Genomic DNA, 17648 nt, shown 5'->3' with positions numbered 1-17648 from the left:
GGTGTGTGTGCGTGTGTAAAAAAATAAAAATAAATAAAAAATAAAAGGTAAAAATTACGTACCAGCATACAAATAATTCAAATTAAACCGTCCAAAATTATGTATACACTATTGTTACCGTAGCTTAGCCAGCATAAAAGTGCATCATCCGTCATCCAACACTATTGTTACCGTAGCTTAGCCAGCATAAAAGTGCATCATCCATCATCCAATGGACCTGGAAAGGACAAGGGAGATGTGGGCAGTGGAAGATGAAAGTGACTGGTTGTGGATATGCCTAAGTTAGGCATTCTAATCAAAGGTAAAGATTAGGGTTTTGAATTTACCTCTCCTTATTTAGAATAGTTGTATATATGAAGTTTTGGTACGGCTCTGAAACCGTCGTGTAATAATAGGATACGTTGGGGAGTTCCTATTTTGATGAAAAACTGTACTCAAAATGTCACCAAGCCCACCTTTGAAGGTGTAATCTTTGGCTGAGATTAGGCTGGTTCACCCTCTTTTAGATCTGGGGCGTAATCTCCTCTGAATTACTCATACCGCCTCTGGCGGTGGTCGGCCTGGTTAGCTCCTCAAGCTGGGGAGCTCGAGACTTGAAGCCTCTTCTCTTACCAATTCATTATCCGTGTACAAATTCTTAAGCAAAATAAGTCCTCTCTCACCTAGCTCTGTCCTCAGGCAACTCAGCTCGGGTCCTGTATCTACGCAATGGTAACTTCTGTTCAAATTCACGAGACATGTGCTCTGACAGCACGGAAACGGATGGGCTACTTCCCTGACACCAGTCCCAGAGCTGCTGGTCGGTGCTCGTGGGCCCCTACCACAATCTCTGTGTTTCATCCATTTTTAAATATGATTTTATGTCTTTATCTAAATATGAGAGGGATATAAATCTCAGGTGGACCACACCACAGGAAAATAATAGTGATTAGATATCCATCATCTAAATCCTCTTAAAGCCCATTGTACTGTTTATTTGACATCAAATCTGTTGATTAGGTAATAAAGACCTAAATAAAAGGAAAAAAGATTAACTTAATCTAGTACTTTTATGACCCCAAAAAGTTATTTCTTGTTTGTAGAAGTTCATTCAACACTGTTACCTATAAAGTGTTCCACTTGAGGCTAGGATATACCTCATTTTTTATGTATTACTGTAAATTGATCTAGAAAAATAAATGGACGAGATGGATGAAACACATCCATCATGATGGGCCCATAATGTATAGTTATTTGATTTTATATATATATATATATATATATATATAAAAGACGCGCGCACACCCCCACCATAGTGGAATTTCACCCCCTATGGATACTTGAACCCTTGACCGTCCATCCGTTTTGGATCCACCTCATTGTTGGAGTCATATCCTCACATGAGTTGGAAGAACGGATGGATGGAGTGGATTTCTCATGAATATCACGGTGAACCCCACTACATCACGCGTAAAACACCCAAGTTCATTGGGCCCACCATGTCGTTTACTTGAAATCCGCTCCGTCCATGAGGTGTGTTCATCAATGCTAGGTATACGGACAAAAATGAGCCAGATCCACAACCCAGGTGGGCCACACCACAGGGAAAAATGGGGATGGATGCCTACCTTCGGTTTATATGTGGGGCCACCATGGTGTTTATCTTTCATCAGATTCATTTAACAGGATGAAGGAAATACAGAAATGACAGATCCAAACTGATATTTTGGATCTGCGGTGAAGATAAGTTTTACCACCTGATGAACGGAGTGGATTTAAGATATACAACGTGGTGGCCGCAACGTGGATTTCATCGCCTCGTCCGACAGAAAAACAGAGGTGGCGCATTGTGATTGGTTAGAACTCCGGGCACTGTATCCTGTGCGTTTGACACTTTTTAAGAAGAAGCAGCATGACATTGCCGTTCATGCGGCATGCGTGCATGTCAATCCAGACCGTCCAAACCGCGGGGGTGGAGCTTCTCCCCAAATCATACTGATTGTATAATCTTAACCATCGGTTTTTTATGTCAAAATCAGATTGTTGGCCACTTTTCTTCAACCATCATGTGGAGACCATCAATCGTATTGTGGATCGTTGAATTGATGCGATCATCTGGACCATCAGATGTGGATTGCATGTGGGACATCTCCCTTGTCAGATGATCACGAATTCAAATAAGGGCTTACAATATCGGTGGTTAGATCATTTTTATGGCTATGATTATCCATCCTGATTTTGTTGGATACGGTGATTTCGGCAAATCCAAAACCTTGTGCATATCTTATGAGCATGCTGTTAGATTAGATTTTTTTTTTTTCTAAAATCAGATTACTAGCTATCTAGATTTCTTTCTAGATTTTTCTGGATTATTTTTCTTTATTTAGCTACCCCTAGGATGAATCTAGACAGGAATAGTTTAGTAATTTCACACAATAAGAAAGCCTATAAATAGGCAGCACTGTAATACGATTTTCAATTCATTCTAATACAGCAACAGTTCTCTCTTCTTCTTCTTCCAAAAGTTTCTTTTTTGTTTCATGGTGGCTGTAGCCACACGTCAACAGGAAGCTGGGTTTTAGACCCAACAAAGTGGTATCAGAGCCCTTGATCCTTGGGCCTCATCGGCTATGAGAAGGAGCTGTTAATCCTTGGGCCTCATCAGCAGTGAGAGCCTCATTAGACGTGAGGAGCTGTTGATCCGTGAGAAGGAGGTCCTGCACCTCTACCTGTTTTGGGTGTCTGCAAATACCCAACAAGAAAACCAGCAGAAAATTTCCAGCAAAAAGTTTTCCAGTAAGTTTTCGGCTACAACAGAATTTTTTTTCAAAAAAAATCTGTTTTCAAAAATCAGATTGCAAAAAAAAATCTGTTTTTAAAAAATCAGATTGCAGTAGAGAAAAAAAATCTGTTTTTAAAAATCAGATTGAAAAAAATCTGTTTTTTTCAAAAAATCAGATTGCAGCAAAAATATCTGTTTAAAAAAATCAGATTGAAAAAAAATCTGTTTTTTCAAAAAAATCTGATTGCAGCAAAAAAAAAATTTGTTTTAAAAAAAATCAGATTTTAGCCAAAAAAATCTATTTTTCTATCTCCCTTCATTTTTCAAAAAAGAAACAGCCATTCCTTTAAAAAATAGAAAAGATGGCTAGCACAATTCAGCCGCAGGTTCCTAAGTTGTCAAAGGACAACTATGAAAAATGGTGCATTCAAATGAAGGCATTGTTCGGGTCGCAAGAATTATGGGAGATCGTCACCGATGGGTATGAAGAACCCACTATGGAAGAAGAAGCCGCCTTCACCAATGAAGAAAAGATCACTCTAAAAAATCAAAGGAAGAGAGACAATAAGACTTTGTTTCTCCTCTATCAAGGGTTGGATGAATCCACCTTCGAAAAGATTGCCGAAGCAATATCAATCAAGCAAACATGGGATACCCTTAGCACCATCTTCAAGGGTGTAGATCGAGTGAAGCGAGTTCGCCTTCAAACATTAAGAGCCGAGTTTGAAGCGACTCACATGAAGGAAGGTGAGAATATTACTGATTATTTTTCACGTTTGCTTGTAATTATCAATAATTTGAAAAGAAATGTTGAAAAGATTGAAGATATCCGAGTTATTAAAAAGATACTTCGATCCCTCACAACCAAGTTTGAGCATGTGGTTGTGGCAATCGAAGAATCAAAAGATATTGAGAAACTCTTCATTGAGGAGTTGATGGGATCGTTGCAAGTTCATGAGCAACGAATGCAGAAGAATGCCAGTTCCATGCCGATGGAACAAGCTTTACAGTCAAAATTGACTCTGAATAATAACAATGGTGGACGTGGAAGTTCACAACGTGGTGGACGTTTTGCTAACAATGGCGCAAGAGGCAGAGGGCGCGGATAACAACAAAGTCATGGCCAAAACCAGCAGAAAAATACCAATTTTCGTCGAAGAGGAAATGGTAGAGGTAAATCTATGCATGGACGAGGAAGTACAAAGAACATTCAATGCTACAATTGCAACAAGTTTGGCCACTATGCATCTGATTGCTGGAGCAAGCCGGTGACTCAAGACGAGCTATCCAACTATGCCGAAGCATCAAGTCATGAATAAGAAAGCTCCACACTTCTCCTTGCACAAGAGAAAGGTAGTGATCAGCATGATGTATGGTATCTCGACACGGGTGCAAGTAATTACATGTGCGGTGACAAGAAACTCTTTGTGGAACTCACAGAAAGAGTTCATGGCGATGTAACGTTTGGAGACTCATCAAAAACACCTGTGAAAGGTAAAGGTAAAATTCAAATCTTTCAGAAGAATGGTGTTCCAAACTATATCTCCAATGTGTACTACGTGCCTAATATGAAAAGTAACATACTGAGTCTCGGACAACTCCTCGAAAAAGGGTATGTCATACACATGAAGAACTCTTCTCTTTCCATTAGAGATATGCATGGACGTTTGATTGTAAAAGTCCAGATGGCGAAGAATCGTATGTTTTCTCTCCATATAAACACAATGCTTGAGAAGTGTTTTTATGGAAAAGCAAAGAATGATTCCTAGATGTGGCATCTTCGCTTTGGCCATCTAAATTTCAGTGGCCTGAAACTTCTGTCCTCATCAAGCATGGTGGATGGTTTGCCTACTATTGAAGCTCCAGAACATGTGTGTGAGGCGTGCACACTTGGGAAACAACAAAAGAACTCCTTTCCGAGTAGAGTATCCCGAAGAGCAAGAGAACCGTTGCAGTTGGTTCACACTGACATCTGTGGACCATTAGATCCAATCTCTCTTGGAGGTAATAAATACTTTATTACCTTCATTAACGATTTCAGTAGAAAATTATGGGTGTATGTAATCAAAGAGAAGTCTGCTGTTTTTACTGTTTTTAAAAATTTTAAGGCCCTTGTTGAAAAAGAAAGTGGTCTTAAAATCAAAACTCTTCGATCTGACAGAGGTGGGGAGTACACCTCAAATGTTTTTCAAGAATATTGCAGGGAACATGGCATTAAGCAACAACATACTGCAGCGTACACGCCACAACAAAATGGAATTGCGGAACGGAAGAATCGCACTATCCTCAATATGACGAGGACCATGCTGAAGGAGAAAAGTCTGCTAAAGAATTTTTGGGCAGAGGCAGTTGCATGTACTGCCTATCTGCTCAATAGGTGTCCGACTAAGAGTGTCAGATTCCAGACACCGCACGAAGCATGGAGTGGATACAAGCCGAGCGTGGCACACCTTAAGATATATGGGTGTGTTGCCTACGCTCAAGTTCCAGAAGCAAGAAGGAAAAAGCTTGATGATCATGGCGAGAAGTGCATCTTCATCGGCTACAGCGAAGAGTCAAAGGCATACAAGCTCTACAACCCACTCACCAATAAGCTGGTGGTGAGTAGAGATGTGGTATTTTGTGAGGAAGAAGCATGAAAATGGAACGAGGAAAACTCAGCCAAAGAAAAGCAAGTCGAGGTAGAAAGAATATGAAGAAGATAGACATGAGAAGCAAGAGCAGACACCCACATCACCCCCTTCGGATCACAGAAGTCCAGGAATACGCTTCATCTCTCCTGAAAGTACTTCATCAAATCAGAATTCATCCAGCACATCTTCATCCGATTCTCCCTCACCCTTGGCTCCCATTAAAATGAAAAGCCTCAACGACATCTATGCAGAAACTGAGGAAGTGAATTTACTGTGCCCGTATGCGGACCACGAGCCTCTCACATTCGAGGAGGCTGTGAATGAAGAATGTTGGAGAAAGGCTATAGAAGAAGAGATTCATGCCATCGAGAAGAATCGAACATGGGAGTTGACCTCACTTCCTAAAATCCAAAAGACAATTGGTCTCCAATGGGTGTACAAAATCAAGCGGAATGCCGATGGTAAGATTGAACGATATAAGGCAAGGCTCGTAGCAAAAGGCTACAAACAGAAATATGGGGTAGACTATGAAGAAGTTTTCGCCCCAGTTGCTCGCCTTGACATTGTAAGAATGATTATCTCCCTTGCAGCTCATCACAGTTGGATGATCTACCAACTGGATGTGAAATCTGCATTCCTAAATGGGGTACTCGAAAAAGAAGTATACGTTGACCAGCCTGAAGGCTTTGTCATGCAAGGGGAGGAACACAAAGTGTATCGACTGAAGAAAGCCCTGTATAGGTTGAAGCAAGCTCCCCGTGCTTGGAATGCACGGATTGACGGTTATCTTCAAGAGAATGGCTTCGTCAAATGTCCATATAAGCATGCAGTTTACACAAAGAAGAATGCCCGTGGTGATATCCTTATCGCTTGTTTATATGTTGATGATCTGCTGTTCACTGGGAACAGCCACGCGATGTTTGAAGAATTCAAGCAAGCTATGTTCAAAGAGTTCGAGATGACTGATGGTGGATTGATGTCTTTCTTCTTGGGCATTGAAGTGAAGCAACAAGTCGGTGGCATTTACATATCCCAGAAGAAGTACACAAAGGAACTTCTTGAGAAGTTTCAGATAGTCGACTGTAAAGCCGTAAATACACCTGTAACAACAAGCCTGAAGCTCACAAGAGATGAAGAAGGAAGAAACGTCGACTCAACCCTATTTAAGAGCCTAATCGGAAGCTTAAGGTACCTCACAATCACTAGGTCAGATATAGTATACAGTGTTAGGCTTCTAAGCCGGTATATGGAAGCCCCAAAAGAGTCACACTGGCTAGCTGCAAAACGAGTACTGAGGTATATCAAAGGGACTATTGAATTCGGTCTCTTTTATCCATACGATGATGAAGCGATGTTGTATGGATACTCTGATAGTGATTGGGGTGGTGACCAAGATGAAAGAAAAAGTACCACAGGCTATGCTTTCTATCTTGGGTCGACAGCATTTACATAGAATTCAAAGAAGCAGAGTGTGGTCGCCCTGTCCACATGTGAAGCTAAGTACGTAGCAGCTTCATCAACTGTATGTGAGGCAATCTGGCTAAGGAATCTGCTAAAGGAGCTGAAGCATCTACAGGAGGAATCCACTGTTATATATGTGGACAACAAGTCGGCAATCGAACTTGCCAAAAATCCAGTTCAGCTGGAAGGAGCAAGCACAACGACACAAGATATCACTTTCTTAGAGATCAAGTAAAGCAGAAATTGGTAAAGCTGGAATACTGTCACACCACTGAGCAAGTGGCAGATATCTTCACCAAAGCATTGCCAACTGACACATTCAGGAGACTTAGATCAATGCTTGGAATGAAGCCGGTTTTGGTTTGAAGGGGAGTGTTGGATACGGTGATTTCTGCAAATCCAAAACCGTGTGCATATCTTATGAGCAAGCTGTTAGATTAGATTTTTTTTCTAAGATCAGATTGCTAGCTGTGTAGATTTCTTTCTAGATTTTTCTGGATTATTTTTTCTTTATTTAGCTACCCCTAGGATGAATCTAGACAGGGATAGTTTAGTAATTTCACACAATAAGAAAGCCTATAAATAGGCAGCAGTGTAATACGATTTTCAATTCATTCCAATACAGCAGCGGTTCTCTCTTCTTCTTCTTCCAAAAGTTTCTTTTTTGTTTCATGGTGGCTGCAGCCACACGGCAGCAGGAAGCTGGGTTTTAGACCCAACAGATTTGTGGGCCACTTACAATCGGTAGTGGTATCCCAACCATCTGATGATCCAAAGATGGTTGGGTGGTGAACCCAACACCACCTAAGAGAACTATGGGGCCCACTGTAATGTCTGTGTTTTATTTCCACGCCATCCATCTGTTTTTCCAGTAGTTTATTTTATAGCATGACCCAAAAAATGAAGCAGATCCGAACTTGAAGTGGACCACACCACATGAAACAGTGGGGATTTTGACACCCACGGTTGAAACCTTCCTAGGGCCCACCGTAATATTTTCTTTCCATCCAACGTGTTGATAAGATCACGTATACCTGAATGAAGTGAAAATGCAAATATCAGCTCGAGCTTTAACAATATGTTGAAATTCATTTTTACACTTGTATGTTAATATGGCTATTTATATTTTTAATAAGTGGATTAATCTAATAATTGCTTGTATTTTCAGCCACTCGACGGCTCAGGCAGTCTTTCCAGGGTTCAGTTCGACTGCATTCTTGTTTTGAACGGCATGGATTTGTTCGTTTATATCACAATCTCAGAATGCCAGATTCGATTAGAGGACTATTGGATAAAAGACTAAGGGGCCCACCTTGTTGTCTGTGTGATTTTGCTATTATATCATTAGATGCTACGGGTTATGTTAGGACTTCAGTATGAAAATTTTGCTAATTTTAAAGTGGACTGCAGCATAAAAAATAGTAGGAAGGGATGCCCTTGAATATTCTTGTACAGTTTCCTTTGTAATGTTTTTGTAATATCTCTTCCAACCTCCTAATGCAGCACTGCTTGCTAGGATGCTAGTCTAAAAACAAGATAGATGTAAAATTTATATGGTCTGCTGCACTGAAAATGGTAAGAAGGGATATCCATTGTTGAATGATATCATGTACATTTTCATTTCTCTGGTGACTACTTAAAAATACATGTAAATATATTTTAAATAAAGCTAGGGACATTTTGGATGTGAAGAATGTGGTTGCTCACACATGTATGGTCGAGATTGTTGGGCTTTAATTTTGACACGCGTCCATGGTAATTGTGCATGTATGTATGTTCCAGGTGTGTGAGAGTCGTATTTGACTCAAGTTAAACTGAATATCTTGTTATCTTGAGCATTGAAATAGATGGATTTTGATTAGATTAGATATGTGAAGATTCGTGTTTGACTCAAGTTAAACTGAATATCTTGTTATCTTGAGCATTGAAATAGATGGATTTTGATTAGATTAGATATGTAAAGATTCGTATTTGACTCAAGTTAAACTGAATATCTTGTTATCTTGAGCATTGAAATAGATGGATTTTGATTAGATTAGATATGTGAAGATTGGCATGGCTAGTCAACCATAGGTTGACAAAAAATTAGATAATTAGTGAAAAGGACAGTTTAGTTCTTTCAATGAATTTTTTTTTCCTTGAAGACTAACTTTTATCATAATGATAATAGCTTGGTCACATTTGTTAATAAAATAAACATTAAGAGAAAACATAAATAAAAAGCTAAATGTCAAGTTTATTAATATAAATATTGATGTAGTACAAATGGTAAATAAAAATAAATAGGATAGAAAATTACAAGAGCATGACATTTCAATAGTTTTTCACCGAAGGCATCTTAGCAAGAAGTTGGTGGGCTCAATATGAACTAGGTCAGGGTGGCTTGTGGTTTCAAGATCCCAAGATAGCTTGTGGACAATTGACAATCTTTTGGGCCTAGATGGTCATGAAACAATTTTCAAAACTTGGATAGTCGTGAGACAGTTACAGTTTGTGGTTTGGTCAATAGGTTGTCACTAAAGAAATCACCTGGGAGGGATTTTGGGATATCTAAAAACAAGGTCGTTGATGATTCTTTAAACTAAATCTAACTTGCTGGATAGAATTGGAGAGAGACTAAACTAATCTACACTATAAATCCATACTTGTTGTAACATAGTATTGGATAGAAGTGGAGAAGTTAAACTAGGCTAAGTTAAAATAAGACAGGCGTCCTTGTAAGATGTAAGGTTAATAAGTAATGTTGAGCTGAAAAAGACTTGTTTGAATGGATTGGCGAGGGTCCATATCTCTTTATTTTGTGCAGCTTTTATTGACTTGGGTTAGGCAATAGCCCTACGTATGGTTCCTTCACTCCGTTTGCTTTTATTTTAAGATGAGGAGCTAGCCATTGCATTGCTTATGGGGTCGTGTTTCTAATTTTAGATGGGTTTCTCCTCTTGATGCACTGCTTAGGTATTTATAGTTATTTATGGCCAATTAAACATGGCCATGTGTGACTTTTGTATTGTGCTTTGTTTTGCAGGTTCTCTAGATGCTTTACATATAACACATGTTTCCTTACAAGGTGTCATTGGACGATGATCGCCTTTAGAATTTTTGTCGTGCGCACATCTCTAGGTATTCTAGCATTCTTAGAGATTTTAGCATTTCTAGTGTGACACATATATTTTGTATCATCTAAGATCTTCATAATCTCTTTACTACATTTATCATACTCGTTGGACGGGTATAAACAGAGGTTTCAACTATAAAAAGCAAGGACGGGCTTAAGTTTTACTCGTAGAAAAGCTCTTAGTTATAATTCTCTCTCTCTTTTCTTGGATCTTTTTCTATCTCTCTACATGTCTTTCGAGATGTGCCTTGATGGACCAATTAGTATAAGTGAGGCCTGAAAGTCGGTCGGGATATGTGGGCCCGGTCTACATAATTTTGAAACTTTTATACAAAGCCAAAGATATATAATGAACAACTAGAGGTCCACTTAACCGTTATGGAGCAGAGAGGATCTTATTACCCCTCTGATTTTACAATTAAGATAGCCCCTAAATTACAATCAATAGCTTAAATTGTACAGAGGCAGATCGGATCAAATGAGCATTGATGTATATATTTTTTTTTCTCTCCTCTCAATCAAATCTCTCTCAACTACAATGCCTGCATTATCATATTCTTATCTTTATAAGAATGATCGAACCTTTATGCATCCCCAACTTTATAAGAAGGATCGAAGGAAGAGTTTTGGATGATAGCTTATGATGGTCTCATCCAATATCTCTCATATCCATACCTCTTTCAAAATTAAATTTAATCATCTCTTTCAAATTCAAATTTGAAATAATAAAGTCTGAATAAACAAATATTGGTGGGCCCAAGGGTCCATATCCAAGAGGATCATGGTTAGGTGATTTTAACTGTTGGCTTGATGGGCCAGTCGAGCCTGTTGTGCTTGTCTAATCCAAGAGTCAACCAACCAATCAAACGGCCCAAATCGATCGTTCATCGCATGCACCAATTGTTTACACCTATTTTCGACACCTTGGCATGGGCTAACCACAGGCCACCACGTGTCAAAACCAAGTAACTACAATTGGAGTAAGACATACTCTTAGCTGAGTATCATTGTTCGCATTTCCTTCAGTGATATGTATTTGGTTATAAATGTGAAGGCATGAGCCCTTATGCCTACCTTTTAAAGAACAAATCAGCATAGGTCACATGGGCACAATTATTGTGCACATTAATGAGGCAAAATACCTACTGCATTTATAAAAGACCCGTCGAGAGAACATATCCTATCATGAATCCATCTATGATCTTCTTGGAGAGGTCATCTCTCACGGTCCTTCTAAAAAGGAAGATCTTCCTAAAGACGTTTAGAGATACTGTAGCATTCAGGAAGTTTCTAAACCTAGTCATGGCTTGGTCTCAAATCGAGAGAGATGGACACATCAGTCCAATCAGGCCTTTTCCCCATACCTTAATCAGAATCAAGAAAATGGGAGAACTAGATCCAAAATCTAGTTTGACCAATCTCCAATCAAAGGTGTGGGAGATCTTAATGTGATGGATTTTATCCATCTATTCCTTCCAGCACTCCAAACCATCAAGGTGGTAAGATACGACGGATGAACAATCCCGATTTCTTAGAGGGATCCATTTTGGATCAGCCCATGAAGCTTCTAAGTCCTAGGTCTGATCTTTAGTGGGCCTATAAACACCCCATGGTCAGTTGAGGCTCAGTTGATTTTGAGCATAATTGGCTGAGGCTTAGCTCGTTTTGAGCATACCCGATACTCCTTCCACCGGTTGCCGGTGATTTAGGCTTGGCACGAGCCTCGCTTTTAAATGAAGCTATATGTCGAGAGAACCAAACCTAGTTAAATTCAGTCATGTATACCTCTCCAAATTCCTATAAAAGGGGAGTCTAATGAGAGAGTTAGAAAAGAGGACTTCAGTAAAGTGTTTGCTAAGAGACAGAAAGAGAAAGCCAAGGCCAGAGACAGAGCTACAGCCCCTAACCTCTATTATCCAAAAGCCAAGAAGCTTGGCTTTCCTTTTATTCTCTCAAACTCTTCTACTCTCTCAATCTTTCATTCTTTCAATCTCTAGTCTTTCACTTCCATTTATCAAAACCAAATCGTATTCTCGATCTATCCTTTTTCTAGTTCGTATACATCAACAAACCCTTTATTATTTATACTTTGAACACCTATGAGTACGCTCTGCTATAACATCATGTAAATTATGTTATATAGTTGCCTTTCTTGAGAATCTTTTATATCATAACACATGACTTAAAGGAAGAACCGAAAACTCTTTGTTCTTTTTCTTTTCCATAATTTTATTGAAAAATCTTTTTTCTACTGATATCATTTTGTTTTCAATTTATCTTTTGCAGTTTAGACATCTAAAGTTTAATATTTTACTGGAAGTTATTTGAATCATCTTTAGAAGCATATAACTTTGCGAAGTAAAGACCGTATTTCACACGGATGGTAAAAGGGTACCTAACATCTTCATTTTTTATAACCGAGAACCTTATCCAAAATCTATGGTGCAAATCAAACCAAGAGTCATTTGATCGGGAATTCTTCATTTTCTCGATCTTAAGGCAATTTCATGGATTCTAGCCTAATGTGGATTGTAAAGCCTTTATTTTAACTATTGGCAACTCTAAAATAGTGCTCGGTCGACCAATTCTATTACCCCTGTGAAATGCGGTATACAACCTATAACCATACCAAGTTATTGCAAACCACCCCTAAGGTTCATTGTCTAAAGATATGAGCATGTTGCATGAGGGGTTAAGAATGGTATAAGTATAATTATTAGCTTCTCTTCTCAATCCCTCCACAATGTTCAAATATGGCAGTATCAGCTATGGGTTTTACTGGATCTGGATCAACTTCGAATCTAGGCCTTCATACGCTATTGCCCATATCAACCAAGCACATACAATCATTAATTGCTCTTCTTAACCCCTCCACGAGGTTCGAGTATGGAGGTCTTAGTTATAGGTTTCATTGAATCTAGATAGACTTCGGATCTGAGCCTTCACATGTTATCACATGTATTAACTAAGCATATAGTATTCTAGGTTTATGGAAGACATGTGTTCTGTGACTTGTTGGGTATCTAAACCCTTTCACATAAGAAATCTAAGTAAATTCTAGTTCGACTCAAGCAACCAACAGACGATTCGATAGGGATGCCTAGTGGGCAGTCCGGGGGAAAGTTTTCATGATTGTTCATGGGTTCACGAATATCTCTGCAAAGGACCGGCCACAATAAGAAGATCCGAGAAGACAGGGAGCCTAAATCTAACTGGAATCATTCCCAATCTAAGTTGTGAATTTTGGAGCAATCAAAGGGATTCCCATGTCTAAAACAAGGGCATAAACATGAAGGATCCAAAAGTAATAAGGAAAACCTAGTGAGGGTTTCACCACCTCGACGATCTATAAAAGAAGCAATCAAATAATAACTCGAAGCTCTACGATAAATACATCAACTTATCTTTTAGTTATCTTTTCTTTATGTTTTTTAGAATAACTTAGCTTAGTTTAGCTACTGCCTAGCCGCTCTCACTACAATACCTTAAGATTAAAGATAATTTTTCTGCATCCTTAAGTTGTAGATCATGATCATCTAAATTTTGATTTGGTTGATCACACTTGCCTCGATCATCTGTTTTGATAGGCACATCAGGTATTAGTCCTTTTATTTTATTTTATTTATTTGGTTGTCTCACAGTTTATTGATTGTAATAAACATAAATTCTAAATGTTAATGAAATCATCTATATTTTACCTTATTTAATTTAAATGTGTATTTTTGTTCATTTGAAAATTGTTTTAATTAAAGTGTTGGTGAAATAATGAGTTTTTAAGGCCATAGACTCACGTCTATTGTCACTTATCAGATAATCAACGGTTGGGATTTAAAAATAAAAAGATAATCAACGGTTGGGATTCAACGAACAAAATTAATTACATAAATCAGATGTTATGGAAATCCAATTAAAACTTATATTAACCCATCTACTATGGTTTCATGATTTTGACGGTTTATTTTGAGTTAGATATATGCCACGTGTACAATTTACATGTGGCCGTGTGTCATTCTATCCTACTCCAGAAGAGTATCAAATAAGGAAACATAACACGGTCTCAAGCAAAACAGGTCCACCGTGACACGTGTCAAACATCCAACCCGTCCATCAGTCGTTGCGAGACCCTGATGTATGGTCCAGATCCCGAAAGTAAGCCCAATCAATGACTCAGGTGGACCAAGCCATGGGAAATAAGGGAGAGGGAATGCCCACCGTTGGTTTGTAGAGCTTACCGTGCTGTTTATATTGCATGCAACTCGTCCATCTTGTACGTCCCACCTGGATTATGAGACCAGAAATCCGACCGTTGCGAAACTCAGATGGGCCACGTGATTTTAAAGGTTTGAGTGGTGATTTTGGTAAACGGATCGGCTACACACCCTGCAACTAGCCAATGGCTAGTGGTCGGTGCTCTGTGGGCCCCACCATGATGTTTGTGTTTCATCCATGCCGTCCACTCATTCTTCCATATCATTTTATGTAATGGGCCCAGAAATTAGATTGATCCAAATATCATGTGGACCGCACAGTGTTGATTAAATGCCCACCATTAAAAACTTCCTGGGGACCACAAAAGTTTTGGATCAATCCGATATATATAGTTTCCCTTCATCCAAGTCTGTATGACCTAATCAACAGGTTAGATGTCAAATAACCATTACAGTGGACCGTTGTAGGTTTTTAATGGTGTAAATTCAATAACAACTGTTTTCCCATGGTGCGGTCCACATGAGATTTAGATCTAGCTCTTTTTTGGGATCAAGCACTAAAATTATATTTCAAAATGGATGAACGGCGTGGATAAAACACATACTTCATGGTGAGGTCCACATAGCACCGACCAACCACTAGCAGCTTCACTAGCCAAACCGCGTCCTTGATTTTGCATGTGGTGTGTCCCACCTAACTTTCGGTGGGCTGCATCTGATGCATGTGTTGGATGCCATCCACATAACTCTTGTGAATGAGCCAGGCTGGCCCATTCATAGGGCTGAGCATGGCCTTAAAAACTAGGCCTAAGGCATGTTGGGCTTACATTTTAAGCCCGTTTAATAACAGGCCTCGCTCCAGCTTCCTTCAGGAGCTCATCAGCCCAGCCCAGTCCAGCCCGTTAAGAATTTCAAGGGCATTTTCTTCATGTACCATGGACGTTGAGGTCCACTTAATAAACAGTCAACTATTGTGTGGGAGTGGATTAGGTGAGACCCCGGATGAACTGAGGTGGGTGGGACCCCTTACCGTGGGGCTCACAGTGATGTATGTGTCTTAAATCCACACTGTCCAACCATTTTGAAAGCTCATTTTAGGGCATGATCCCAAAAAATGAAGCTGACTCAAATTTTAAACACCACAGGAAACAGTCATAACTGAATCCCTGCCATTAAATCTTCATGGATTCCATCGGAATGTTTATTTGTCATTGAACTTGTTAATAAGGTCACAAACACCTATATGAAGAGACCACAAAATTATCTTGACCCATTTTTTTGGATGCTCAAAAATGAGCTTTCAATATGGATGGACGACGTCAATGTAGTCACATACATCACAATGGGCCCCCCAGTCAAGGGTCATACATTTAAGCTATGAGGGGCTATCATAATGTATGGATTTTATGAGGCCGTCCATCCAATTTTTCATGTCATTTTAAGTTATAATCCCATAAATTAGGCATGTTCAAGGCTCAAGTGGACCACACAATGGGAATTAATCACTTATCATTGAAAACTTCTCAGGGGCACAGAAGTATTTGGATCAAGCTGAATAGTGTTTTCCCTTCATCCTAGTTTATATGACCTTATGAACATGTTGGATGGAAAATAAACATCATGGTGAGCCCTTAGAAAGGTTTCAATGGTGGAAGTCATTAGCATTTATGTTTCCTATAATGTGGTCCACTTGAGCCTTGAATTTGCCATTTTTTTAGCTCCTAGCTTTAAATGGTATGGGAAAATGGAAGAACCATGTGGATAAAAGTCATACATCATGGTGCCCCTTAGAGCCCAGCATGTCCTGAGCTTGGAACAGCAAAGATAGTATTACATCCGCCGTGAAAAAGTGTAGCCACATGTGGTACTAAGAAAGGAAGAAGGGCACTGAAATAGTTTAAATGAGGTATTCTATACTTACTTTTTTTGGTATTATGGCTTACTAGAGATTTAAATCTGCATAGGTTAACTCACTTAATATAAGCATACTCATACCATAATTACATCAGCTCATAGAGCCTTTCATTGCATGGACTCTCTAATAAAATACTTCAGCACATATTAGAAGAAGAGAGTTGGTAGCAGAATACACATGAAATACTTGAATTTCAGGCCTAACATTCAAGTTCTTCTTAGCCCATGGGCCTAAATGTTACACCCAAATCCAAACATGGAAGATGTAGATAGGCCTACATTCATGTTTGTTCTAGTTCTCAAATAGAAAATTAAGCCCATGCTCGATAAGAGAGCTGGATGGGGCAGGAGCACATTTCCTTTCCACTACCATGAAAATGGTATGACCTGACATAGAGTTCACCAAACCTTGGCCATTCGGCTCATACGGCAGACCGGCCTTGAAATCGGTGGTAAACTAACAATCTAACTCGACATACAGCTGTGGCCCGTCTAGTGACTGGAACAACCTAATTTTTGTGAAGGTATGTCTTACACAAGTGGCACGTTTGGGGGGACGTGCGATTAGCTCTGAAGTAGAGATGGATCGAAACCGTACATTTAGTGTGTCCTTACTACGAACGGCCCTCAGGTGATGTTAAAGCCAAATGGAGAAATCTAATACACTAATAATGGCCTTCAAATGGACGATTATGATGGACTCCTTGATTCAAAAGGCCTTCAAATGGACGATTATGATGGACTCCTTGATTCAAAAGGCCTTCAAATGGACGATTATGATGGACTCCTTGATTCAAAAGAAGAAATTGACAGTAATGATTATCCATTCGATTTAATTTTCAACAAAGGGCAATCTAGGGACACATCCAACGGTTAAAATTTTAGTTGGTTCTTGGATTCTGAACTGATCGAGTCTGGCCCATTAAAAATTTTAATTTTGCTTGGGCTAGGCCAGGCCCATTGAGAGCCTAATGGGTTTGCTTTACCACTTAAAACTGAATTACATAACAAATGCAACAATTGTACAGGTGACATGCTTGTACCCTATTGATGTAGATTGGGTCACGGACAGTTTCATGGCCAAGATGGATCGAAAATGGCCCGGTCGACGACAGAAGTGATTTAGACCATTAGACCTTAGATTGGGTGTATCTCACAATCCGGAATGAGTTATCAAGCATAAAATATATGATTTGGGGATAGAACAAGCTACTTTAGCCACCCAACCCCGCTATGTTGGATTGCGCAAGCCGGATTTGTGAAATACCTCTATAGATCAACGGTCATTTTCTTATTTTAATTCCGTTTTTACTATAAATAGTAAGTTTTAGTTTGATTATAACTCTTCATCTGTTGGCTTTCTAGGCGTTGTGCCCAACGTGAAAAGATCTTAGAATAATTAGGAGAAAAGCTTGGTGAAGCGAAATAAGATACTATTTTTGGTCGAAAACCTTGCGCACTAGTAGACATCATGACGGTTTATAAATGGTAAGTTTACTATTTATAGTAAGTTGCGAATTTTAGGAGTTTTAGTTGTAGTTTGCTTCTGATTTCTC

General features: G+C 39.2%; 1 protein-coding gene across 1 annotated transcript in view; it reads left to right on the top strand.

Moving 5' to 3' along the window:
• Window positions 1–8346, top strand: part of LOC131221676 (uncharacterized) — an 8902-nt gene extending 556 nt beyond the window's left edge. Inside the window, exon 2 of the mRNA XM_058216978.1 lies at window positions 8024–8346. Within this exon, the coding sequence (XP_058072961.1) occupies window positions 8024–8081 (58 nt within the window). The 3' untranslated portion in view covers window positions 8082–8346. The remainder of the gene's footprint in view (window positions 1–8023) is intronic.
• Window positions 8347–17648: the final 9302 nt, after the last annotated feature.

This window comes from Magnolia sinica, chromosome 12 (assembly GCF_029962835.1).
Source record: "Magnolia sinica isolate HGM2019 chromosome 12, MsV1, whole genome shotgun sequence".
NCBI lineage: Eukaryota > Viridiplantae > Streptophyta > Magnoliopsida > Magnoliales > Magnoliaceae > Magnolia > Magnolia sinica.
This window is presented reverse-complemented; position numbering and strand designations above follow the sequence as displayed.